The sequence below is a fragment of the Pseudorca crassidens genome, chromosome 3 (assembly GCF_039906515.1).
Source record: "Pseudorca crassidens isolate mPseCra1 chromosome 3, mPseCra1.hap1, whole genome shotgun sequence".
Classification (NCBI taxonomy): domain Eukaryota; kingdom Metazoa; phylum Chordata; class Mammalia; order Artiodactyla; family Delphinidae; genus Pseudorca; species Pseudorca crassidens.
In genome coordinates this window covers 164,653,820-164,679,274 of record NC_090298.1, presented here as the reverse complement: position 1 = coordinate 164,679,274, position 25,455 = coordinate 164,653,820, and the positions used below count along the sequence as shown (strand labels likewise).

At 58.2% G+C, this 25,455-nt stretch overlaps 2 protein-coding genes and 1 pseudogene across 13 annotated transcripts; 1 reads left to right on the top strand and 2 right to left on the bottom strand.

Moving 5' to 3' along the window:
* Positions 1 to 173: 173 nt before the first annotated feature.
* Positions 174 to 8,796, bottom strand: ODAD3 (outer dynein arm docking complex subunit 3). Of its 4 annotated transcripts, none has more exons than XM_067733640.1 (14): positions 8,621 to 8,796; positions 7,937 to 8,126; positions 6,830 to 7,039; positions 6,642 to 6,719; positions 4,795 to 4,965; positions 4,606 to 4,707; positions 4,382 to 4,507; positions 4,030 to 4,152; positions 3,362 to 3,517; positions 2,295 to 2,455; positions 1,999 to 2,212; positions 1,245 to 1,400; positions 697 to 781; positions 174 to 533 (listed from the first exon to the last, which is right to left on the bottom strand). In XM_067733640.1, exons 3-14 carry the CDS (start codon positions 6,959 to 6,961, stop codon positions 415 to 417), a joined length of 1,623 nt encoding a protein of 540 aa, XP_067589741.1. In that variant the 5' UTR covers positions 6,962 to 7,039; positions 7,937 to 8,126; positions 8,621 to 8,796; the 3' UTR covers positions 174 to 414. The 4 variants fall into 4 exon arrangements, with proteins under 4 accessions (XP_067589741.1, XP_067589742.1, XP_067589740.1 ...); XM_067733641.1 differs by having other exon boundaries at positions 6,830 to 7,004; XM_067733639.1 differs by lacking the exon at positions 8,621 to 8,796 and having other exon boundaries at positions 3,362 to 3,514; positions 6,830 to 6,951; positions 7,937 to 8,481.
* Positions 8,694 to 24,104, top strand: PRKCSH (PRKCSH beta subunit of glucosidase II). 9 transcript variants are annotated; one of them, XM_067733647.1, is made up of 18 exons: positions 8,694 to 8,849; positions 9,168 to 9,320; positions 9,525 to 9,641; positions 10,064 to 10,159; positions 10,256 to 10,313; positions 11,224 to 11,341; positions 12,847 to 12,976; positions 17,980 to 18,064; positions 18,965 to 19,043; positions 19,761 to 19,847; positions 20,124 to 20,306; positions 20,383 to 20,479; positions 20,957 to 21,026; positions 21,295 to 21,384; positions 21,576 to 21,650; positions 21,739 to 21,838; positions 21,924 to 22,102; positions 22,484 to 24,104. In XM_067733647.1, the coding sequence occupies exons 2-17, from the start codon at positions 9,245 to 9,247 to the stop codon at positions 22,068 to 22,070; spliced, it is 1,608 nt and encodes a 535-aa protein (XP_067589748.1). In that variant the 5' UTR covers positions 8,694 to 8,849; positions 9,168 to 9,244; the 3' UTR covers positions 22,071 to 22,102; positions 22,484 to 24,104. The 9 variants fall into 9 exon arrangements, with proteins under 9 accessions (XP_067589748.1, XP_067589745.1, XP_067589747.1 ...); XM_067733644.1 differs by having other exon boundaries at positions 22,225 to 24,104; XM_067733646.1 differs by having other exon boundaries at positions 21,924 to 22,114.
* LOC137222432 (uncharacterized) lies at positions 24,066 to 25,365 on the bottom strand (annotated as a pseudogene).
* Positions 25,366 to 25,455: the final 90 nt, after the last annotated feature.

The window sequence follows — 25,455 nt, the reverse complement described above, 5'->3', positions numbered from 1 at the left end:
AGGTGTGGAGGTATTTCTCATTTCTCTGGAGGGACGGAGGGAGCTCAATCTGCGTCCCTAGCTTATGGGAGTCATCACTCCCTAGGTCGGAGGGGGCTGAATCTGTGGCCCTGGTTTGAGGGGCAGCCATCTATGGGGTGGTGCAGGATCAAGGAGAGGCGAATACTCAGGGAGCTGGTGGTTGACCTTTAATGCGCGATTCCGAGGCCGGCGCGGACCAGCCTGGGGAGATTTACTGTGGGAACGTCCGGCAGCCCAGCCCCCTTCTCTACTTCGGGCATCGCCCGCCCGCTCCGCTCCCTCGTCCGGGCCGCGTTCAGCCCTTGAAGGGGCCCCGTGGGCCCGCCGCTGGGCCCAGAGGGGTTTGGGGGCTCCGCAGGGGCCCGCAAACGCCAGATGGGCGCGAGGGCGAGTCTAGGACCTCCGCGAACGACCGCGCCTCTTGCTGCGGGATTCGATTAATTTCTGGGAACGCATCTTGAGCTCCGCGCGGGTCACCACGTTGTTGTCTTCGTCCTCACTCTCCTCTTCGTCTGCAAAGGGCGATGAGGGGATCAAGTTCCCATTCCCGGCTCAGATGTTCCTTCCCAGCCTTTACCATCCCACCACCACCTTGGCCCTAGGTCCGGCCCCTGACCACCTCCCGATGCTCTGCTTGGGCCCCCGGCCCCGCCCCCTTTCCTTGCCCGTACTGACCGAAGAACCTGTCCTTGAGACCGGCAACAGGCAGGGCGATGCGGGTGTTGTACATCGGCAGCTTTCCCTCTAGGGTGGAGTAGAACTGGGGGAGGGGGGAGCGGGAAAGAAGAGTGTGAGTGGGCAGAGGCTGCAGCGAAGTCCGTTCCCCCTCCTCCCCAGCCCACTCTGAGACATAACCTGATTCCATTCAGCACCTCTGCCCACTGCTGTAAAGTTTTCTTTGGTCGCTGCCGCGTCATTTGTTCTCAGCGTGCATCCTGATACCCCTCCCCCTCCCCCTCCCAGGCCCGCCCGTGGTCTCTAGGTCCCACCTCTGGTCCTCTCGAGGCCCCACCCTTGATCCCCCCAGCCTTGACCTCTGGCCCGCCAGGGCCCTCTGGAAACTCTCGTGGTGCATCCCTAGCTCCTTAAACCTCACGCCTTGTCCCTAAGGCCCATTCCCGGCCCATGGGCCTCCTCTCTGGTCTCCTGGGGGATGCCCCGACCTCCTGGTATTCCGCCCCAGCCCCGGCACCCTCAGCCCCACCGCCTGGCTGAAGGGGTACCTCGCGGTCGGCGATGTGGCGCAGCAACTCTGGCACGTTTTGGTTCTGGAGTTGCGCCTGTAGCTTCAACAGTTTTTCCTCCACGAGGCCCAGTAGGTTGGGCAGATAGTCACCTGCCTTGGGATCCAGCTCCTTTCTGGCGAAGTGGCCGGCCTCCTGCGGCCGGGGGCGGAACCAGGTGAGTTGGAAGGGGGCGGGGTCTCTGGGGCAGGTTCCACCCAGGGGCGGGGCTTTTCCTCAGGGACCAGGCCTTTGAAGTTAGGGGCCACCAACCCGAGTGGTGCTATCCTCTGTGGGGTGGGGATTCTGTGGTCAAGGGCCACGCGTATAGGGCAATTGCCTCTGAATTCCAGACACCCAAGGCAAGGGATGGGGGCAGGGGGAGTCTTTTAGTGGGAGGGCAGGGATACTAACTGGAGAGAGGCCATTGCCGGATGACCTTAAGAAATGGGATTCTGCTGCGGGCAGGGTGGGGCTTCTCTCATCTGTGGTCGCTCCAGGATTGGAGCGGGGTCTCTGAAGTTTTGGGTGTGTGTGTGTGGGGGGGGCTAAGTGGGACTTTCCCATGGGGGCGGTTGAAATGGGACAGGTTCTCTAAAGTCCTGGGCCTCTTGAGGAGTAAGGGGGTGCCCCCTGAGACGTGGGGTGGAGACTCAGGAGTGGGTTGAGGTTTCCCCTGTGTCTAGGCCTCTCATGTCCTGGACAGGGCCTGCTGTGGGATCTCTCGAGTCGGCTACGGGGCAGAACCCCACACCTGCGCGCCGGCACCGCCTCTCACGTCTTGCGGGGATTCCTCGTGGGCGGGGCCTGCCACTAGGATGTGGTTCAGTTTGCCAGCCAGGTGTTCCAGGCCCTCTTTGGTCATTTGCATTGCCCACATGGCGAGCTGCAGCTGATCCTGTGTGTCAGCGCGCCGCTGCTCCTCCGCCTTGATGCGCCCCTGCAACTCGACTTGCAGCTTCTGCTCGCTGCAGGGAGCAGGGAGGCCACCACTGGAGCTCCACCGACCCCGCAGGCCCCACTCTCGCCCTCGGGCACCCGGGACCTCACCTCACGAGCGTGGTCTCCCCTGAGTACTTGAGGTCTTCGAGCTCCCGCTGCAGCCGCTGCTTCTCTTGATTCAGCCTCATCAGCGTCTGCTCGTTCTGGCTTTTGAGCGTCTCCAACTGCGTGAAGGTGTCGCCCTGTGCCAGGAACCGCTGCACCACCGCCTGGGGGCCGCCCAGTCCGAGTCAGAGCCAGGGCTGGGGCAGGCAGGGGTGCACTCCTCCTTCTTTCCCCCGCTTCTTTCCCCCGGGGCGCGCAGGACAAGTGGCTGAGCTGATGGCTTCTGCATAATGGTGTTTAGACACTCTGTGAGTCCGACCCAGGGCTGCCTCGAGGGTGTGCAGCCCCGAAGAAATGATTTTTGCGGGCCCTTCCTTGTCTATATAGGGAAATTGAATCAGCCACAATCAGATTGCGGGGCAGTGATAGCAGTGAGCACAGCTGCTTTCCAAACTCAACATGCCAGCAACGTTCTGGCAGTGAATCTTGCCCACTTCCATGAGGAAATATGGCTGGGAAAGGCGCCTGGCCACAGTGCTCCAGATGACCCCATATGTCCAAGTCCTGGAACTCCTTGGAGGCTACCCCATAGGAGTAGTGGGTTGGAGAGCGCCGTAAGTGGAGAAACCCAACAGGGATCCAGGGGAATTAGTGTTCGCCAGCTGGGGACATAAATAAAGTCTTAGGAAATTTCAAGGAAGACGCTGCCTCGCGTGGGCCCCAGCTTCTCTGGGGCTGAGGCTGGCACTGGGCATTTTACTGCGCCCAGACCCTGCTACAGGTGCTGGAGGCACAGCAGAGAGAAAACACTCATAGTTCTCCTAGAGCTGATATGTCAAAGACGTCAGCACCAGTGTAAGCCGGAACATTAGAGGATGATGGCCAGTGTAGATAACTCGTGTGGGTTTTGCTGAGAGAGGTAGCGGATTAATGAGGCAGTAGCTGGAGGAAGAAGGGGTGTCTTTTGTGTGCTGAAGAATTGACCCGGCAAAAAGGGGAGGCTGGGTGTGTTGGCTTCCCAGGCTCAGCTCGGGCGTCTGGGAGCTGGGAGGGCCGAGGGCAGCACTCACGTGCGTTTCTGCCACGCCGGTGGCGTCCTTGACCTTGCCGAAGAGCACCTCCATCTGGTACATGTTCCAGCGCCGCCGCAGCTCCCCCTCTTTGGAGTGCATGCTGTCCTGGAGCCTGTCGTTGGACTGCAGCAGCACCTGCTCGCGCTGGGTCTGCTGGTGGGTTGAGGTCAGGGCCGGGGTCAGCTCGCAGACAAGGGCTTAGGGCAGAGGCCGCGGGGGTTGGGGAAGTATCCGCACTGGGGTAAGGGAGGGGGTGGGGCCCAGGCGTGGGTAAGGGCACCCAGAAGGGGTCAGGAGTGCTTGGCAGGGCCTCAGAAGCAGCGCAGAGGGACGGGGTCCAGGGGGCGGGGCCTGTCGGGTAAGGGGTGGGGCCTGTCGGGTAAGGGGCGGGTTAGAGGCAGGATCAAATTTCCGACACAGGCAAGTCTTGTGGGGAAGGATGAGGATAGACCTGAGAGTAAGGGGAGGGCTGGAGGGCGGGGTCAGGGATGTGAGAGGAGCCCTGGCATCTAGTGGAGATGGGGGCGGAGTCAGGAGAAATGTCAGAACTGCCGAAGGGTCTAGGGCTTGGGCCAAGGTAGTGGCGCGGCCCCGGACACAGCAGGGCCGCATCTAAGCAGGAGCAGGCTGGGGTCGTCGCAGCCCCGTACCCCTGGTGCGCCCACCTTGCGCTCCATGCGTTCGTTCTGCAGTTTCCTCTCCTCCGCGCGCTTCTTGCACTCTGTTAGGTAGCGTTCACGCTTTTTGCGCTCTCGGAACACTGTCTCTTCCAGATGCTGCAGCTGGTTCTAGAGGGCGGGAAAGGGGGACAGCAGGACCTGCGGGCTCTGGGCCAGAGCTGCAGGCCCAACTCTACACAGCTGGGTCAGGCTGTGGGGTCCTGGGAGAGAGATGGGACGGGTTCCGGGACAGCTGAGGTTCAGATGCTGGGGCCAGAACAGAAGACCATGGCGGCATCGGGGGTCGGGGGGCAGGACCCCCACCCCCCACCCCGCCCAGGACCTGACGGGCTGGCACCTTGGCGATGTCCCTCGCATTAAGCGCCTCCTGATTCACTAGGTTCAGTTCCTCCAGCTCCTGTTTTGTTCTCAGCACCTCAGCCTCCATGAAGTCCAGCCGGTTCTCCAAGCGAAGGCTCTCCTCCTGGGGCGTGAGGGATGAGGCAGGCCTGTGACCGCTGTCCCTAACAAGGCTGGCTCTCCCACTTGCCGCCTCCCACCCCCAGTCGCCCTGGTCCCTACCTGTAGATAGGCCTTGAGCTGCAGGTACACATTGGTGATGTGTTCGGCCTCCTCCACCTTCATCTGGGCCTTCTCCAGGCGGTTCTCCAGGTTCCGCATAGTCTAGAGAGAAGCAAGCCTGGGCTGGGTCCCTTCCCCCCTCAATTCCTCCCCCAGGATCAAGGCCTCTGCAGACCTCACTGGCCCCACCTTGGCCACCTCTGTGTTGCTATCTTTCGCCTCTGCCATCTCCAGCTCACGCAGACTGTGCTGCAGCTGGAGCTCCTCCAGCCACTTCTGTCGCAGCCCCAGCTGGTACCGAAGAGCATTCAGCTGCTTCACCTTCTCACTCAGCCGGTGGTCCAGGTGCTCCAGGGCCTGCTGAGGGAGGGGGGCAAGAGCAGGGGCCTGAACCCCTCACCTAGTCCTTCCTTCCTTCTCCCATATCTTTTTTTTTTGTTTTAATTTTATTTATTTTTTGGCTGTGTTGGGTCTTTGTTGCGATGCGCGGCCTTCTCATTGCAGTGGCTTCTCTTGCTGTGGAGCATGTGCTCTAGGCACGCGGGCTTCAGTAGTTGTGGTGCGCGGGCTCAGTAGTTGTGGCCCGCGGGCTTAGTTGCTCCGTGGCATGTGCGATCTTCCTGGAGTAGGGATCGAACCCGTGTCCCCTGCATTGGCAGGCGGATTCTTAACCACTGCGCCACCAGGGAAGTCCCCCTTCTCCTATATCTTGGTTCTCACCTCCCCTGACTCTTAGTAGTGTCTGACCTGGTTGATCCCCCTCCTCCTGCAGACTCTCTTTTTTTGGGGCTTCCAGGACCCGCACTTCTTGGTTTTCCACCCACCTCCCTGGCTGCCCCTTCTCCATCTCCTTTGCCTTTGAAGAGGTTCTTCTCTCCTCTGACCAACCTTACCCCCTTGGTGATCCTATCCAGTCTCAGGGTTTCAAAACTCACATATACACTGAAGACACCCCAATTTTGCCTCCCTCCTGAACTGCAGGCTGGTATATCCATATCTACACTGCCTTCCAGATGTTTCCACAGGCAGCTGAAGACCATCGTGTCCAAAACTATGTCCTTGATCTTTCCCCAAACCTGCCCTTCTCGAATCTTCCCCATCTCAGCTCATGGCAGCTCCACCCTTCCATGTGCTCAAGTCCCAAACCTTGATGTCATCCTCACCTTCTCTTTTTCTCTCCCACCTGCATCCAGTTTGTTAGCAATTCTCTGTTCTATTTCAAAGGTTCCTCCAGAGAGAGCTCTTTCTTCCTATTTCTACCCCTTTTGTCCTAGTGCAGCCAACACCATCTTTCACCCGGTTGACCTCCTCCTGGCTTCTATTCCTGCCTCCTCACAGCCCATCTTCCATTTCTCTGATTCTTAGTATAAAATCTGCACTCTTGCAGTGAAGGCTGCTGCAAAGTCTTGCCCCTGCTGACCTCCCTGACCTCACTTCCTGCAGAACCCCCCCGTCACTCACTACCATCCCGCCACACTTACCTCCTTTGTGTCTCCAACACTCTACTTTTGTTCCTACCCTAGGCACTTTGCACTTCCTATTCCATCTGCCTGGAATGCTTTTCCCCAGATCATTACCTGCCTGTCCCATTCTCAGCTCAAATATCACCTTCTTAGAGAAAGCAAAGACCCCCATCCTGCAGTCTAAAAGGCAAACCCCTGCCCCCATCCATCTCGAGTAAGTCAGTCTGTTTTATTTTATTTGTTTCTCTTGTCACCACTGGGAATTACTTTGTTTCTATATTTGTTGTTCTTGTTTTTTTTGGGTGTGTGTGTGTGGGGGGGTCTGTTCTCTCCACCAAGATATGAGATTTTGGGGAGTGGGGACATGGTCTGTTTCTTTCACCTCACGGTGACCAACACCTAAAACCATGCCAGGCACATGGTAGGTGCGTGATAAAGGTTTAGAAATAAATGAGTGGCGCCAGGTGTGGAGAAGGGATTGGAGAGGCGAGATAGTGGGCAGGGAGGCCAGTTGGGTGGGGACCCAGGCTGGAAATGAAGGGAGATGGTCAGTGGAATGGGAGTGGGGCAAACCTGGCCTGTCCTGTTCTTCAGGTATGGCTTCTCTGATTTCCATTCCCGAATCACTGCCTGGATCACTTTCTCATCTCCCTGCAGAGAGAAGAGCCCAGTCACACTACTGATTCAGGCCACTTCTACTTGAGGTGGTGCTCTGCCCCTGGGGATGCTGCTCCCGCCCCCTGGCACCTCTTCAACCTCACCTGGAGCAGGTCTGTCAACTGTAATTGCAGCGCCCTGGTCTCCTCATGGAGCTGGTTGATGGTCTCCTGATTCTTTTTGATGTTCCACTGGCTGGTCTCATAAAAGGCCTTCCGGTCACCCTCTGGGGTCATGTGAGGTGGGCAGGCAGAAGCAGAGGATCATGGGAAGGGGGGACTTCCCAGAAGGAAGACCTTTCAGTAATTGTCAACCTAACACCGTAACGATATTTCACTTTGAGCATTTGTTATGTGTTGGATGCTGGACTAATAATTTTCTAGGTATCAAATAGCGTGTGCCAATAGGTACATGTCCATATATATATTATACCCATTTTACGCATGTGAAGACTCAGGCTTATTATATTGTTCCAAGTCACAAGCAGTTGGACTCCCCAGCCCATACCTTCAACCACTATGCAAAATTATCTCCTAATAATAAAACAATAATGGTTTATACCAGGATTTCCCAATCTTGGCACAACTGCCATTTGGGATGGATAATTATTTGCTGTGGCGAGCTGTCCTGTGCACTGTCAGATGTTGAGCAGCATCCCTGGCCTCTGCCCACTAGATGCCAGTAACCACCCCACCCCACCCCCAGCAATGTGACAAACCAAAATGTCTCCAGACATTGCAGAATAGCCCTATTCCATTGAGAACTACCGGTTCACACTTTATAGTGTTACAATGTGCTAGGCACTGTCCTAAGCACCTTACGCATTTCAACCACCTATGAGGTTGTACTGTTACTATCCCCATTTCATGGCTGGACAGACTGAGAGCAATGAGGTTACTCTTGGTCCCTGAAAGTCAAACAATTAGTATATGTAGAGCCAGGATTTGAACCCAGAAAATCCAGCTCTAGAAATCTATATTCTTTACCACTCCATGCATGATAGAAGAGTTGAAATTACATAAAAGTATGAAATGCAGTCCAGTCAGTTCTGAGCTCAGGAAAAGTTTTACAAGAAAGGTGAGGAAAAACATGAACCAGTATGAGTTTTTGCCTTCAGAAACTGGCCACTGGATGAACGCCAGTGAAACGCTCCTGCCAGCTCAGAGGACTGTTGACTCTTGACCCTTCTGTGCCCTGTGGAGCCATCTTACCTAACAGTTGTAGCTTCCTTTGTAACTCAGCCACCTGCGTGTGCACAGCGGACTTCCCCTCGCTGGCGTGGAAAGGTGCCGCCTTGGAATGGAGTGAGTGCCAGGTCTGCACTGACCCCTTGCCTCGAGGGTGGTAGGGCTTGATCTGAGCCTGACCGCCCTTGACTTTGGAAGGAGCTGAAATCTGGACCTGAAAAGGCATGGCGTTGGCGGAGGCCGCCCAACTCAGGGGAGACGTCATAATTGGGTTGAGGCCAAGGATCCCTGGTGGTTAGGGGATCCGCTAGGAATTGCCTCTGTCCGGCATCCGTCAGCTCCTGTTCCTCGGGCTCTGGGAATGCACTTGTCTACCGCTTGGCGGGGCCTCGCAGCATCTACGGTTGCTAGGTAACCTTCCCCGCCTCCCTCCAGCGCTCCCAAGGAAATCGCCTGCATTCCAATCTACGGCTCTCATTGGCTGACGCTGAACTGAGGGGCGGTCCCAATAGGGGACAGACCGGACCAGCTCCGCAGAAAGATGGGGGAGGGTACTTTGGAGTCACGTGCTCATCCCTTTTCCTCCCCACCCCTCCACCCTAACCCCGCCGAGGCGGTTCGCGGGCGTTTTTCAGGAACTTTCTGTTCCGGCTGCAGAACCCGACACTCCCAAGATGGAGGCACCTTGCGCCGCCATTAAGCGCTAACCTTCAGAACTATTCCCTTTAAGGCTTCACAGTCCTATCCAAGATGGCCGTCTCGGTTCCGGCCCCGCCACTTGCCACTCGCAACATGGCGGCCACGAACCGCCGTTCAGGGAGCGCAGCGTGATACCGGAAGTGATGCTTCCACACATTTCCGCTTTCTTTCTGCGGGAGGAACAGTTGGCTGCTGGGTCGGGGGGCGCGGTGGATATTGACCTTTGCCCCAACCTCGTGTAGGTGGTGAACTAGTGGGCGGGAGGGCACCCCAATTTCCTCTTGGGGGCAGTCGAAGGTGGGAATTGGATAGCTAACCACCCCCTACTCATGGGGAGCGGAGGTTTTGAGATCTCCCCACCGTTGATTTGGGCCAAGTGAGATTCCCCTCCACTGGGCAGGATTGGGGAGACCCCCCCCGCCCCCAGTATGGGAAGCAAAGTGAGCCCTCATTGCCCGGAAGCGATGGAGGAATCCAGTTGGCTGGAGGGAGAGGTGCCTTCCTTCGGCTGGAAGTAGCCCTCTCCCACTGACCTGCCACCCCTTTCTTGCTGCAGCGCGAGGGCACAGCGCATCTCCCAGCAGCCTCCTTCCTCTGACAGAACCCGTTTCCGGCTTCCGAGGCTCCAGCGAGATGTTACTAGTGCTGCTGCTGCTGCCCATGTGTTGGGCCGTGGAGGTCAAGCGACCCCGGGGCGTCTCCCTCACCAGTGAGTCGGCCACTGGAGGTGGTCAGAGGTGGGGGTGGGGTGTGGGAGGCTCCTGGGAGAGGCACTTAACAGCCTTCGGTCTCAGTGTTCTGGTCTCTGGGCAGGAAAGGTGGCAATGCTCAACTGGTGGGTGGGGGGAGAGGAGCCATTGGGTGGAAAGGGCCTCTTCCTGCCCTGGGCTGAGCCCCTTGCCCCCCTCCCCAGACCATCACTTCTACGACGAGTCCAAGCCTTTCACTTGCCTGGATGGCTCTGCCAGTGTCCCTTTTGATCAGGTCAATGACGACTACTGTGACTGCAAAGATGGCTCAGATGAACCAGGTGAGCTCTTTCTTCATTCGTTCATTCATCATGCATTTATTGAGCAGCTGGTGGGTGCCAGGTCCTGTGCTGTGAGCAAAACAGACCCAGTCCTGTCCTCAGAGAGCTCGCTGTTGAGTGGGGGGAAGCGGGCACAGAAGCGAGTGGTCAGTGGTTTGGTGAGGAGAGCGGGAGGTGCTGTGGGAGCCCGGAGGGGGAGGGGGAGGGGGTTTGGCAGGGTCCTGTTCTGAGGGCCTCAGGGAGGAGAGGCAGGAGGGAGCACTGAAGAGTTTTGTTTCAGGCCCCGAGCGTGCAGCTGTCTTTCCTCCTCTTACTTGGGATCAGTTACTCTCACATTCCTTGTTCCTTCTGTGTATGCGGTGGGTGTGACACGCTGGATTCTGAGCACACTCCACAAACCCTCCCTCCCTTCGTCCCCCCAGGCACAGCCGCCTGTCCCAACGGCAGCTTCCACTGCACCAACACTGGCTACAAGCCCCTGTACATCTCCTCCAGATGGGTCAACGATGGAGTTTGTGGTGAATGAGATCTCCCTGGGGTTGGGAACAGCGTGCTGGGTGGAGGGAGGGAAGAGGCGCTGCCGGGTCCGATGGTGCCCACACCTCTTCCCTCAGACTGCTGCGACGGGACGGACGAATACAACAGCGGGATCGTCTGTGAGAACACCTGCAAGTACGTAGGTGACACCCCCCCATCCCCCCCCACCCCTCCAGACGTTGCCTTGCCCCACTGGGTGAATCAGGGTTCCCTCTCTTTTCTGTTTTTGTGTACTGAGTGCTCACCCCGTGCCAGGTGCCTTGGGAATGCTCCATCAGCAATTTCCTCTCTGGCCTGGAAGCAGGTGCAGTTTGCCTAAGAACAGATGAGGAAGCTCAAGGTTAGAAAGGAGAATGACTTCCTCAGGGTCACATAGCTAGGAGATAGCAGAGCCGAGACTCGAACCCAGGTCGGTCTAACTTGAGACTGCATGCTTTTAACTGCTGTGCTCTGCAGCAGGACCTGAAAACTGAAATGCCCACAGGTAGGTAATCTAAACAGCACAAGCAGGCTGAGTATAAGGCAGTAGGGAGTGGTGGGCTTGTGACATCTAAAGGCACAGCTGTCCTCCACTCCTGTGAGTTGAGGGCAGGTGGCAGGGCTGGATTTGTTTTTCAAAGAAGCTGAGAGTCCCAATACTTCTGTAAACTCTTTTGATGGAAGGTCTTTGAAACAGAGAGTGGATTAAGCAGAACAGCTTACCGGCCAGATTGCCCTTAGTGTCTGGGGGGTCTGTGACTTCTGTGCTTTTCTCTCCTCCCTCTCTTGGGAGCCACCTCCCAGCCCCACATCCCAGCACCCCCCAGTCCCTCCCCTGACCCTGAAGGTGGACGAACCCTGCCCATTGTCCTTCCCCCCAAGGACAGGGATGAGGGACTCTGAGGCCAAGAGAGCCTGGGGAGGTGGGGAGAGGAGGGTTTGTTCTCCTGTCTTTGCCCACATAGGGGGTGTGAAGGCATGGGTGTTGAACCCTTTTGGAAGGAGCAGACCTGGTGGATGCTAAGTGCCCCCGACCCCATCGTGCCTATGTGTCCCCTCTCCCCAGAGAGAAGGGCCGTAAGGAGAGAGAGACTCTACAGCAGATGGCGGAGGTGACCCGCGAGGGGTTCCGCCTGAAAAAGATCCTAATTGAGGACTGGAAGAGGGCCCGAGAGGAGAAGCAGGTGAGGGGCCTGGTGGGGCTGACCCAGGACAACCTGGAGGTATAGGCTGAGGAGGCCGGCTGGGGTTGACGTCTGCTCCTGACTCGTGGTGTCCTGGGGCCAGTTACTGTCTCTCTGCGCCTTGATTCACTCGTTTGTCCACTTGGCGCTTAGTCGTCGCTTAAGCGGGTACCAAGTGGGTGGCAGCCAGTACAGGCATCGACCTGGGCCTTGGGTGCAGACTGAAGTGGGCTCAGAGGAGCTCTGCCGCCCCTAGGACAGGAGGGACACGTCTGCATCCCGGTCCCAGGGTTCGCTCATCTGTAAGTTAGGGTTAATGGCTATGTGACTTCCCAGTCTGGGGGAGGACTCGAGACGGGGGTCAGTCAGTCGCAGTCACGTTAGTTCAATAGGGTGGGTGCTGGGGGGGGCAGAAGAGGGTGTACCCCCAGGGGTGTGTCTCTCCCTCCCGTCTACCACCCCCTTGGCTGTTAGATGGGTCAGAGTCCTCAACACTCCTCCTGGGCTCTTGCCCGACCCACTGAGTAAGAGCTCCAGCTCTGTTTCTCTGCCCTGGGCAGCTTCCAGGTTTTTCTCTCCCACCCCCATGGCCTGGCTAGAGAGGTACCTCCCGAATTTATGGGGCAGTGAATTCAGAGCCAGTGTGATACCTCCCGAGTTCAGAGGATGCTGGGGAGCCACATGGTGAGGTTGGCTCCGGGTGATCTTTGCCCTCCTGGGCAGGTGGGAGGATCCTGGCAGCAGACCAGGCTGAGGTCTTGGGAGGAAAGTGATCCCGTGTGGGCTTGGGCTAAGACCCTACAGCTTGGGACCCCCATCCCTAGGCTGGAGTCCACCCAGCACACACATTCGTTTTTGAAATAGCCACAGAAGCCCAGGATGCACTGGGCTCATGCATCATGGCTAGAAGCAAACGTGGAACTAGATGTGGAACTGCCTCAAGAGTGCATCAACTAGTGGGAGGGACCCACAGACAAAGTGATAGCCAGGGCTGAGGGGAGAAGGGATGTTCGGGGCTGTAAGGCATAGAGAAGACTCTTGCCCGGTCCCTCTGTTCCCCGAACCCGTCTTGGGGGTAGGAAGTAGGGAAGACTTCCTGGAGGAGGAGGCTTCCATCTAAACTTAAATCTGTTGGGTAATTCAGAGTTAGCCAGGCAGAGTGTTCCAGACAGAAGGAAAGCATGTGTGAAGAACTGGAGGCAGAGAGTGGGGCTCTGAATGTTGTCAGGGCAGTTGGATCTTAGAGTTTAAGATAGCAGTGGGGTGGATGGGGCTAGAGAGGTGGGCAGGGGCCTGGTCATGCAGGGCCTCGGGGGCTACATTGACGTCTTTGGGTTTCTCTCCAGTGGGCTGCAGGGAACCATAGCAAGGGGGAGACCCAGAGAGGGGTGTGTACTTTGAAAAGATCCTGTGGCCACCCTGTGAAATAGAGTCAGGGAGATGGCCGTCTGTGAGGAAGAGGGTGGAACAGGAAGAGAGCTGGCCCCTGTCTTCTGCCTACCCAGAAAAAGCTCACTGAGCTGCAGGCTGGAAAGAAGTCACTGGAGGACCAGGTGGAGTTGCTGCGGACACTGAAGGAAGAAGCTGAGAAGCCAGAGAAGGAGGCCAAGGACCAGCACCGGAAGCTGTGGGAAGGTACATCACTACGTCCCAGGGTGGCCGTGACTTGGCCTTGGCTCCTGGCTGGGAAGAGTCTGGGCCCAGGAGCCTCTTGCTGGTTATCTCTCGTCTGTGGTTTTGCTGATTTTTTAAATCATGGCACTTTAGTTCCCTGCGTGCCCAGTTATCTTTGACTGTGTGTTGGTCGCTGTGTTTAAAAGTCATTAGTAGGAGTAACTTGCAGTCTAGGATGAGAGGTTCCTCTCCACAGAGGAGGGGCTTTGCTTCCTGCCATCTCTGAGCACTACCATTCAGGGATCCCTTGAATCCAAATTCAAGGCTGGAGATTGTTCCGGCCTCACAGGCCGTGTGAGCCGAAGTCTAAGCATAGGCTGGGTAATTTCTGGCCCAGCTTATCCCTGAGGGGAGGCCCGTGGGGTCACAGTTATGCTGGGGGGGGGGCGGTTCACCTTGGACTTTGATTTTCATTTCTCTTCCCTCACAAGTTATCAAAATGGACATCCACATTTGCCAGGATTGGCAACATCCCTTAGGGTGAAAGCGGCTTCCATATTCTCTTACCTTCTTGATTTTCTCTTGGTCCTGGAAACTCCTACTGTCTTGGTTGGTTTTAAGATGATTTTCTTAGGCTTTGTCCAGCATTTCGTTGCTGTTGGTAGATTGTGTTGCCATTATGGGAAATCTGAAGGCTTGGCATTTGTTCTCAGTCTGCTCTGTGCAGGGACACATGGTGGAAGGAGGATAGAAGGGAGAGGGGGGACAGAAACCCATTCCAGGCTAGTTAAAAGACCAAGCATCGCTGGGAGGATTTGGAGGTGCGGCTCCAGCTGGTCACCGGGCTGGTGACCAGGAACCGGCAGTCTTCTCTCTGAGGCCATTCTGTGATCTCATCCATCTCTTTGAGCATCTGCTGCGTTCTCCCTTCCTTTCCTATCTCTGCTCTGATTTCTCGTAATCGGTAATTCAGTCATTCATCTAACAAGCATTTGCTGTGTACCTGTCATGGGCCAGGTGCACCCCAGGTGCCAGCAACACAGGCTTGAACAAGACAGAGAAAGCCCTCTGACCACGGAGGGAGGGAGGGAGTGCCGGCAGAGGGAACAGCTGCAAAGGTTCCGAGGCAGCATCTTGTCTAGTTTTTAAGGAGCAGCGAGGAGGCCACGTGGGCGAGTGAGAGGAGACTCTCCCCTTTATTTACGTAACATCAGCTGCTTTTGTGATACAGCTACAGAGCCGAGTGGTTGCCAACAGAGACCTTATGGGTTGCCAAACCTAAAATAGTTTAGCATCAGGCTCTTTACAGTAAAGTTTTCCGACCCCTGACAAAGACACTGATATTTTCTCCCACACTGATGATAGCTGGACCAGAGCACCCAGTGCTTGTTTCATAAGGATCATCGTGTCGCTCCTGCCTCCCTGCCCTATGAACTGCACCCACACGTAGCCCTGTTTCACAGATGAGGAAGCTGAGGCCTTGCCCAGCTAGGTTGATGCCCAAATCTCTCTGATTGCAGACCCTGTCCCTTAACTGGAGGCTTGAGTCATCTGCCTGTTCTGCCTGGCTCAGGGCCCAGCATTGCCCTGGCCTCCTGATGGCCTCCCTCCATCAGGCCAAGCCATTCTTCTGCCCAGCAGTCTTCCCGGCTCCCCAGTGCCTCGGGTGGGACAGCGTTTGGGCCACCACTGCCTGGTTATGGTGCCCCCTGCCTCGAGGAGTCGAGCACTTTTCCCTGCACTGCACCCTGTGCACTCACCACATTGGTCTGATTGCCCTTCCCCTGAAACTGCTGCCCTTTATTGCTCCCAGGCCTCTGCTCCAGCCACTCCCACTGCAAATACAGAGGTGTCTAGTGGGCTCTAGGCCCCGTGCTCAGCAGCGACACATGAGGCCCCATCCTGCAGCGCTGCTCACCTTGAAATGGGAGCAGCAGATCAATGAGTCTGTCCCACTGTGCCCCAAGCCCTCAGATGGCGCTGCCTCCACAGAGACTTTCCAGCTTCCTTCCTGAGATCAGCCCTTCTGATCACATGTGACAAAAACCCAACTTGAACCCCCTTCATAAAAAGTGGAAGCTTTAGGCCCAGTGGGACCCTAGGCTCCCTGGATGGCAGGAGTCCTCCCTCCACCTCTGGGCTCTGCCTCCTCCTCTGTGGGCTTCCTTCCCAGGCAGGCTCTGCCCTCCTGTGCCAGCACAACCACAGGCAGCACTAGGTTTATTTCCTTCTGGCTCAGCAGCCCCAGCCAGTAGAGAATACCACTTTCCCACAAGTCCCAACACAAATTCCAGGGCAAGCTCCTATTGGCTTGTCCCAGGTCCCGTGGCTGCGCATGAACCGATCCCTGGAGCCAGGAGGTGCAGCACAGGTTCTGATTGGTCAGGCCTGAGTGTCGGGTGGGTAGTTGCCCACAGGGAAATGGAGGAGGGGTAGTGTAAGCAGGTGGGGTTGTTTGCTGGAAAGGTAAAGCTGAGGGTTGGAATTACCCTCCTTTGCTGGGGTCTTACTGCTTCTACTATTCTCTGCCGTCTTGGGTTTTGGAGTGAGTAGGTGGTGACCAAGTCAGACCTGTCAAGGGCCAGCACAACATGGGGTCACCCAGCTTGGACTTTTAAGGGTGGTATGAGTTCCAAGGCCAGATCATTGGAGGTGGGGTGTGTGAGTGTGTGTGAGAGACGTGGGATGTGACTGGGGCCTTGAAAGAAGGCTGGGAGTTCCCTGCTCTTATTTCTTCCTAGTTTCCATGTGATTTAAAATATCCCATCTGACTTCCATATTCTCTGTTAAAAAGATTTTTGGGGGTAACAATCCTGAAAGTAGTAAAGTAGAAAGGGAGAGAGTTTTCCTCCAGGTTAATCTCTACCAGGAGGCGTGAAACCTTCCAGACCTTTTTTTTTTTTTTTTTTTTTTTGTGGTATGAGGGCCTTTCACTGTTGTGGCCTCTCCCGTTGCGGAGCACAGGCTCCGGATGCACAGGCTCAGCGGCCATGGCTCACGGGCCCAGCCGCTCCGCGGCATGTGGGATCCTCCCGGACCAGGGCACGAACCCGTGTCCCCTGCATCGGCAGGCGGACTCTCAACCACTGCGCCACCAGGGAAGCCCTTTCCAGACCTTTCTTGTCCATCCCAGGCAGAGATGCAATTTTTCAGAGGGTAGTAACTCTGGGTGTCGACCCCAAAGCCACACGTCAAGTGCCCAGTGGCCACGTGTAGCTGGTGGCTGTCATTTTGGCCAGCAGATGTAGACCATGTCCATCTTTGTAGAAAGTTCTGTTGGACAGCACTGGTCTACATGGTGTATGGGTGTTGTGCTATGTCTATGTGTACCTCATTTCCTTTTTTTTCACTCAGACCCTTCACTTTTTTTTTTATTGTGGTAAAATCCACAAAATGTATAATTTACCATTTCAACCAATTTGAAGAGTACAGTTCAGTGGCATCAAGTACATGCACCACGTGCACCCATCTCCGCTATCTAGTTCCAGAGCATTCCCGTCTCCCCAAAAGGGGACTTCCATGTCCATCAAGCAGTCCCTCCCCAGCCCCTGGCAACTACTCATCTGCTCTCTGTTTCTATGGGTTTGCCAGTTCTGGACGTTTCATATCAACAAAACCAGGCAGTGTGTGGCCTTTGTGACCAACTTCTTTTCCCGAACATCGTGTTGTCACGGGTCATCCACACTGTAGCCTTGTGTCTGGACCCTACTTCCTTTTAACAGTTGTGTCTATTCCGGTGTATGACCCTGGCAGGATTTATTTAATCCAGGTGCCGTTTTCTTCTATCAGGTTCGCAGTGCTGGTTTTCATCATTTGTAAACGCCTGTTGTGTATTAGGGTGTTGGCCCTTTGTGACCGAAGTTGCCGGTGTTTTCTTATCATTCATCTTTGGTGCCAGGTTCCTGGTGTTTTCTTGCTGGGCCATGTGTTAGAAAGTGAATTCAGGGACTTCCCTGGTGGTCCAGTGGTTAAAACTGCGCTTCCACTGTAGGGGGTCGTGGGTTCGATCCCTGGTTGGGGAACTAAGATCCCACATGCCGCAGAGTGGCCAAAAAAAAAAAAGAAAAGAAAGTGAATTCACTCTTGTCTTCTCTTTGCTTCTGTTTCCACTGTTTTGCACCACGGCGAGCATCCTTTTACACAAGGCTGGGCGTACTCGTGCCCCATTTCCCTTAGCCCGAGTTCTCAGCATGGAGTTGCCGACTCAGGTTCAGGGGTAGTAACATGCCAGGGTTTGAGCCAGATTCGCAGAGGGTGGTGGGGATGAGCACGGGCTCTGGAGGCAGACGGCCCAGCTTGGGCCCCCGGCTCTGCCCCTCGCCAACTGGGTGACCATGGGCGGGTCCCTTCATCCACCTGAGCCTCAGGCCCTCGTCTGTGAGGACGGTGTCGGCTGAGCCTGCTGGGGTCTCGTGGGGTCTCCTGGGACACAGGCCGCTTGTCCTGCTGCAGAGGGCTGAGCTTCCTAATGGAGCTGCCCCTGTGGCTGCTTTCCGGAACCCCACCTGAGCCGGCTAGTGATGAGACAGACAGGCAGAGGAGGGACCATCAGAGCAGATATGGGGCTAAGGCCCTGTGTCCACTGGCCACTCCCAGTTTCCTTTTTCCGTGCAGGTGGCCTCTCCCCTCTCTCCTGGGCCCCCAGGACATCTCCCTCGCCTGGCTGCCCCCCAACCCCAGTCTCCGTCCCCTGACCTTTTTCCTGCTTGGCCTCTTCCCGCGGGGGCCTCCTGGACATGGCAAACCTAGTGCGTGGTCCCCCGCCTGCCTCTCACAGCCACCGATCGTTCAGACCATCTGCAGAGCCCTCAGGATCTCCCCCCAATCTGGCGCTTCCTGCCTCCTTGGCCCCCTTGCCCCTGCACCGGCCAGCCCTTGTCATCTCCTTGCTCCCACCCCCATAGCGGCCTGACTCAGGGCCCCAGCACTCAGTGGAGGGCCCCCCTGGGGCGTTGGGGAGGGCAGATTTTGGGGTGGCGGGAGCTGTAGACGGTGCAGAGGATGATGGGCTGGTCCCTCCACAGAGCAGCTGGCCGCCTCCAAGGCCCAGCGAGAGCAGAAGCTGGCGACCAGTGCCTTCCAGGAGCTGGACGATGACATGGACGGGGCGTGAGTGTGTGGCATTGCCTGCCCTGGGCTCCCTCCTCCCATCCCCGCCTTCAGAAACCAGCCAGAGCCCACCTCCTCGCCCTGGGGCCCCCAGGGCCCGAGCTGGTCCCAAGCCCTCTCTAAAGGAGCCTCTGCTTGCTCATGTATAAGATGGGTTTAGAGCAACCCCGGAGGAGGAGATGAGGGAAACCACCCCCTCAAGGAGCTGGGCCCCCGAGGGGACTAGGGATCCCATTACTTTTCACAAGCCTACTCTGTGGCCTGGGACACTTTGGTGAAAGTCAGAATCCCCCCTGCGCCCCTGAACTTGCTGGCTGACCCCAGGCAAAGGGCTCGGTGGAGGGTGGGCTGTCGGGAACGAGGAGGCTGGGCAGCCCCCTGGTGGGAGGCTTCGGAGGGACCAAGGGGGCAGAATGGGCAGGGGCAGTCCACGCCCTGGTTGGCGATGGTGCGGGTGGAGGGACAGAATGTGGTGCTGGGGCCATTGTGGGTATTGGGGCTTGGCTGCGGGGAGGGTGCCAGGCCAAGGGCAGTTTCGATGTGCTGGGCTCTAAGGGTGGAAGGACGTGGAAGCTGGGTCTTGGGGGACACAGGGTTGTCCAGGTATCTCCTCCTCCCACCCCTGTGTCCTTCCCTCCCTTGAGCCCCTCAGGGTTGTGGAGCCTCAGGAGAGGGTAGGAGGGTGGGGACTGGGTGGCTGCTTCTCCTGGGGTGTGGGGGCCAGAGGGGTCCGAACCCCAGACTTCATCTTTTCTCAGCTTCCTGCTGCTCTCCCCTCCCTGCCCCAAGGTTCTGAAGCAAGTTCTCGGGGCGGCGGGGGGGCCTGGCAGGGGGAGGCAGGCAGCTGGCCAGCAGCCAGTGGGCTCACCCCTCCATTGGCTTCTGCCTGTGCCCCTGCAGGGTCTCTGTGGCTGAGCTGCAGACCCACCCGGAGCTGGACACAGATGGGGACGGGGCATTATCAGAAGGGGAAGCCCAGGTACCCAACCGGCCCCTTCACTTGGGACTCCTGGAGGGGATTGCCCCAGGGGGACCTCAGGGCCAGGGGGCCCAAGACAGGCTGGCCGTGGGCTCCTCCCGTGGATGGTTCCCGGCTGGCCCCAGGCCAGGGCTGCTGGGGTGCCCACCGTGGCCGACGCGGCCAGGCCAGGGCCGCCACCCAGGGCCGCTTCTCCCTGCCCTTTGGGACCTGGTGGGGTCGCGCAGGTGCCCAGGGTGTCTGATCGGGACGGAGCCAGGTTCCGCACACGCGTGCCCCACCTGCTTCGCCTACCGCGCCAAGTGCACGTACCTGATTCACCTTCCTCACGGCTGGGCCTGTAGCTCTTTGTCTTTGCTGGTTTGGTCCCCCGTCCGTCGCTGTCCTGCTGGTCCCCACTGCGCCCCCCTGCCCCTCTGCCTCTGTCTCCGGGGGCCTGGGCACCTCTGGTGCCCCTGCCTCTCAGTTTCCCTCCCTGGTCTCTCCAGTCCCCACCCGACACCTCTCTGGCCCCGCTCCTTTCCCACAGGCCTGTGCTGCCCCCTTCTGGCTGCCGCGCCTCACCCAGCCTGGCCCCGGCCTGGCCACGGGAGGTCAGGGCGTGCTGTGCCTGGCACCACGGCCTGAGGGGCCCCCCACCCCCTCCGAGAGTGCCTGGGGTGCAGGGAGGCACATGGAGGTCCTGCTCCTGACACCACCCCAACATAACGCACACAGACCCTTCTCGGGGGAGACACGCAGACAGATGCCACTTCCTTCTCTGACCGCATCTGGGCTGCCATCCGGGACAAGTACCGGTCCGAGGTCAGTGGGGGGAGGGAAAGGGATGTGGTCCTGCCCCCCCCCGCCCCGCCCCTCGATGCCTCACGAAGGAACGGCCTCCGTTTTCTGGCGCCGGGCCACCCTGGCCAGCTGGGCAACCCCACCCCCTCCACAGAGGCCTCCCCGCTCCCAGCTGACTGTCCCTCCCTCCCGCCAGGCTCCTGGGACGGGCTAGAGACGCGAGGCCTGGACCCAAGCCCTGGGGGTGGGAGGTGGAGTCCCGAGTCCACAGCACCGACTGCTCCGCACGTCTGCCAGGTGCTGCCCACCGACCTGCCGTCGCCTCCTGCACCCGCCTTGACGGAGCCCAGGGAGGAGCAGCCCCCGGTGCCCTCACAGCCCGCAGAGGAGGAGGACGAGGAAGAAGAGGAGACGGAGGAGGAGGAGGGCGGGGAGGAGGGGGAGGAGGAGGATTCCCAGGTGCCAGGGGAGCAGCCCAAGGTGTGTGTTCAGGGGAGAGGCGGGTGATGGGGGCAGGGTGGGGTCACTCGCTGACTCTGTCCCCCCCACCCCCCAGGAGACCCCACCCCCAGTCGTGCCCCCCCAGACAGCCAGCCCCACAGAGGAGGACAAAATGCCGCCCTACGATGAGCAGACACAGGCCTTCATCAATGGTGAGGGTGGAGCCTGGGAGGGGTGAGTGCCTCCTCATCGCCTGCACCTGCAGGGGCCCAAGAACGAGGCCTTACCTGCTCCCAGAGGCGGGCTGAGGCTGGCCCCGAGCAAGCCCAGGGGACTTCGGGTGGCCTGGAGGGGGCTTCTGGGGCCTGGGGAGGGCTAGCACCGCCTCCACCGGCCCCAGGGGCCCTCCTGCCTCCTCATGGGCTGTTGCTTGTTTGTTTCACCTCTGGCAGGTGAGGAGCTGGCTGGGCCCCGGGAGCCCTGGCCCTGCTCCTGCGGGAGCTGAGAGCCCAGGCAGTGGGGTGGGGTCTGCTCTGGGGCTGGCGAGGCCCACAGAATCTTCGTGGGCCCAGTCCTCGTCCAGAGCAGGCCCGGGGGCTGGGGGAAGCCGGCGTGGCTGCGGCATCCCCTTCCCTCTCTTTCCGGCTGGGAGTCGGGGCACCTCTGACCTCCTTCCCTACCCCCACCAGCTGCCCAGGAGGCCCGCAACAAGTTTGAAGAGGCCGAGCGGTCCCTGAAGGACGTGGAGGAGTCCATCAGGTATGGGTGGCTGTGTGGCCACGGTGCCGTCTGCACCGGCCCCACAGCTGCCTGCTGCTGGGCTCCCCAGGGGAGGTGGTGATGGGGAGTCGCCCGGGCGACCTCGGGCAAGGTGGCAGTGGCTCCTGCAGGGAGGGTCCCCAGGTGATGGGGAGCAGAGCCCAGCCCCCAAGAGGCCCTCTGCCACCGGAGCGGGCCTTCCTGTGCTGTCCTGAGTCGGCCTGCGGCGGCCCCAGCTGCCGCTTAAGCTCCCGGCCTCCCCTTTTAGGAACCTGGAGCAGGAGATTTCCTTTGATTTTGGTCCCAACGGCGAGTTTGCCTACCTGTACAGCCAGTGCTACGAGCTCACCACCAATGAGTGCGTCCCCCACGGACAGGCGGGGTGGGTGGGCTGGGAGGTCCTGGGCCTGAGCAAGGATGGGGTGAGTGAGGAGCGGGGCTTAGGAGCAGTCACTGGAGTTTGAGGTACTTGTGTGCCCCCTGTAGGGGGGGATGTCATGTAGGTTGGGGCCCGGGTCTCCCCTACCCACGCACCCCATCCCGTGATAGGTACGTCTACCGGCTCTGCCCCTTCAAGCTCGTCTCGCAGAAACCCAAACTCGGTGGCTCCCCCACCAGCCTCGGGTGAGTGGGCTCAGGCTGGGCCCCCCTCTCAGCCCCTGGTCCCCCCGGCCGCCCGGCCGGCCCCGCTCAGCACCCCATTCTCCCGCAGCACCTGGGGCTCGTGGGCTGGCCCCGACCACAACAAGTTCAGCGCCATGAAGTATGAGCAGGGCACAGGCTGCTGGCAGGGTCCCAACCGCTCCACTACTGTGAGTGCCTGGTGGGTTGGGCCGGTACGGGGGACCCAGGCCCACCGAGCCTGCCTGAGCCCCGCCTGCCTGCCACCCGCCCCAGGTGCGCCTGCTGTGTGGGAAGGAGACAGTGGTGACTAGCACCACGGAGCCCAGCCGCTGCGAGTACCTCATGGAGCTGATGACACCGGCCGCCTGCCCAGAACCACCACCGGAACCGCCTGCCTCAGGCAACCACGATGAGCTCTAGCCCTGCCCTGCCCCACCCGGCCCGGCCCAGAGGTGGGTGGGGAGGTGAGACCCCTACCGCCTCGGCTGGGGGATGCAGGGGGTGGTCTAGGTCGCATTGATGCTCCCCCCACCCATCTCCATCTGTGTCTCATTTGGTTTCTCTGCGGCCCCAGAACCTCAAGATGTGGAACCAGCCCCCAGCGGTGCTGCCCGCCTGCCCCTCAGTCTGTAGACCAAGGCTTGCCCCTCTGGGTCTCCTTGCCCTCCCCAGCGGGCAGGAACCGGGTGGGGCTCCATGCCCTGCTCTGGGGGCAGGCGGGGCAGAGCCACGGTCCCGGCCCCAGGTGCCTCTACAGGTGGAATAAAGGAGGCTGCCCTCCCTGGACCCCCGCCCTGGTGCCCCCCCCCAACCCAACCCTGTCCCCCACCCAGGGCATCTGCCTCCCCTCCTGGCGCGGAAGAGTGACTTGACCTGTGACCTCCAAACAATAAACGTGATCTCCCCAACTCATCTGTCTGTCTTTGCTCGGGTGTGGAATCAGCCAGGGGTGTGAGAGGGCTAAGTGCAAGGGGAAGCAGCTCTGCAGATTCTGTGCCGGCCTCCTTCCCCATCAGGCTGGCACCACAGTTGGGGGTCTCACCTGAGATGCCCCGTGGACAGCACAGCCTGGAGCCACTGGACAGACGGCCCCTGGGCCACTTCTGTCTGGGTTTCCACCTGGACTTGTCTCCCACCTGCTAATCACAAGAGTGCTGTGGGAAGGCTGAGAGGCTCCAGGTGAGATTCAGGCCCAGAGAGGGACAGCAGCTTGCACTCAGCCACACAGCAGGGCTGTTGACACGTGTTCCAACACTCCCCGCACGCCGTTGTACACATATCTGAGGCCATAAGATTCTGAACTTTTATTTTCTGGCATGAAAAGTACAAATAATTAAACAATTCCATGTAAAAGTCTGTTACCGCGGCCAGGCCTGTAATCCTGGTAATAAATAGTGTCTAAACTCAACGCAAAGTGTTCTTGTTGTTGGGTTTTGGGTTTGGTTTTTTTTTTTTTTGTCTTTTTTTTTTTTTTAAACAGTTCTTTATCACCTCCAACATGGACTCTGTCTTGATTTGAAACCATCCAAATAAATAACAGGATGAAGGGAGGGCTGGAGGGGCTGAGCCCCTTCCCCATGGGCCCTGCCCCTGCCTCCCAGGGATGTGGAAGACCCCAGGCCCCCTCCCCTGGGGTGAGGGGCTGGCCTCCAGGAAGGGGGCCTGGCTGGCTGGGCTGAGTTCTGTGTTTTAGAAAAAGGAGTCCCCTCCCAGTCTTGGGGGTGGCAGGGGCTCAGGCCTCTGTGAGGGGGTATGGGGAGGTGCCCCCTCTCCAGAGCCCGGCCCCCCCCAGGGTGAGGGACAAACCCAGCCCTTATTGCTCACAGATGCCTCCGCCACGCTGCCCACGTGTGGACACGTGTCACCGCACGGAGTGCAGAGGGGAGAAAGCCCCAAGAAAACAGAGGGAGAGGGATGGACCCGCTGCGGGGCCTGCCCTGCTGGAGGGGAGCGGGGAGGTTGGGGAGGACTTAAAAACCACAAGAATAAATAGGTTTGTGTATCAAGAACAAGCTAGGGTTTCACCAGCTAAATAGGACTGAAAAAATTCTCAAGACGAGCAAAAATAATCCCATTAAGACCCCGGACGTCGCTGGCCGTGGGGACCGCCCTGCAGAGCACAGGTCCCCCAGGGCGCCGCTCGGCTACCATTACTGTTATTAATAATTATTATTACTTTAATGATTCCACTTCCCCTTTTATAAATAAATTAGGCATAACCACGTCTCGGCAAAACTTAAAGAAACAAAGAGAACATCGTGGTTCCTTTAAACTTGCAAACTGGATGAAGGAACAGAAATATACACAAATGTCCTTACAGGGCAACAAGGAGGATAAATAGTTAACATAGCAATAAGTTAAAACTACAAGAAGCTCAATTCGGCAAAAAAGTACAAGAAAGTTAACTGGTGCCAGTTTATGTCTGTTTTGTTTTTTTTTTTTCTTTTTTTTTTTTTTTAAATCTCTTCTGTGTGTGTGGTTTTGTTTTGTTTTGTTTTCTCTTCCTTTTTTTTGTCGCTTTTTTTCTCTTCTGTTTGTGTTTTTTTGTCGCTTTTTTGATTTTTTTTTTTTCTTTTTGTTCCTTGCAGCAGAAGCTCCACAGACGTTTAATAACAACACCGGGAGGGGTGGGGGAGAGAGAGCTGGGCAGTCAGATGGGGCCATGGCCAGACACCAAATGCAGGGACACCACAGAAAGGGCACTGAGGCTAAAATCGGGGTTTGCCATTCTCAGTTCTGACTGGGCCCTCTGCGGGGGGTGGGGGCTTCAAGGGCTCCCAGGGGGCTCCGGCTTTTGGCTTCTACTGGATTTTTGTTTGTTTGTTTTTTACAAAGAGTGAAAACTAGGGGGATGGAAAGTCCAGACAGAAGCCAAGGCCGGGGCTCGGGATAGGGGCTGCGTCCACTGCCCTCACTGATCTGGAAAGACGGAAAAACCCAACAAACTGAAAGGGGGTGACAAGTGGACGGAAAGGGAATGCGGGGCTGGGCCCCTGGGCCCATCCACCCTGGGCCTGGAGGGGAGTGTCGGGGCACTTGCTGCTGAGGAGGCTCTGGAGTGGAGAGGCTCAGGGCCTGGCCTCCCCCTCGGCCTCGTGGGCCAGGGCCTCGGCCCAGGGAGGCTCAGCCCCAGGGATGGGGGTCCTTTGGCCTCAAGCGTTGGGTGGGCTGCCTCCAGCCCACCATGATGCCAAAAGGACAACGAGGTATCGTGTGTCTGGATGCATGGACGCTGTGTGTTCACGCCTGTGTTCGTGGGCGGCAGGGACCATTGAGGAGCCAGGAGAGAGCTCTGCAGAGAACCTGGGGCAGGGGCGAGTGGGGCTGAGTGCCAGGAGGAGGGGTGGGCCGGCCTCGCTGGAGGAAGTGGGCTATGGACTGGGCTGGGGTCTGGGCTGTGACCTCTCGCCTGGGCCTGAGGGATGCTGTGGGCATGTCTGTGTGTCTCTGGGTATTGTGACTATGTTTCTCCATGACTGGGTGTCTAGATTTGTGTGTCCAAATGTAACTGTCTCCACTTCCATGTGGCCACAGGCACGTGTGGAAATGTTCCCATGTCCACGTGTCCACATTTGTCCCCGGCCACATTCACCAGTGTCCACATCTGCCCGTGGCCGCATCTGCCCACGTCCACCATGGCCACATTTACACAGCCCCATACTTCAGTCTTCTGTTGTTTATACGTGTGTTTGTCTACGTGTCTGAATTGGGCCAGGGAGTTCCTGAGGCATGTCTCTGGGTCCGTCTGTGCTGCTGTGTATCCCTGTGGGGTGTGTGTGTGTGTGTCCCTGTGTGTCTTCACGTG

Bases quoted from the DNA above. Each gene is read 5' to 3' on its own strand.
- ODAD3 (XM_067733638.1), bottom strand. From the start codon at position 8,177: ATGACGTCTCCCCTGAGTTGGGCGGCCTCCGCCAACGCCATGCCTTTT. The intron at 4,966-6,641 runs GTTTGCCCCACT...CCCCTCCCTCAG, and splicing joins TGAAGAACAGGACAGGCCAG to CAGGCCCTGGAGCACCTGGA. The intron at 4,708-4,794 runs GTGGGGCCAGTG...GCTTCTCTCTAG, and splicing joins GCAACACAGAGGTGGCCAAG to ACTATGCGGAACCTGGAGAA.
- PRKCSH (XM_067733647.1), top strand. From the start codon at position 9,245: ATGTTACTAGTGCTGCTGCTGCTGCCCATGTGTTGGGCCGTGGAGGTC. The intron at 12,977-17,979 runs GTACATCACTAC...GTCCCTCCACAG, and splicing joins GCACCGGAAGCTGTGGGAAG to AGCAGCTGGCCGCCTCCAAG. The intron at 21,651-21,738 runs GTGAGTGGGCTC...ATTCTCCCGCAG, and splicing joins GGCTCCCCCACCAGCCTCGG to CACCTGGGGCTCGTGGGCTG.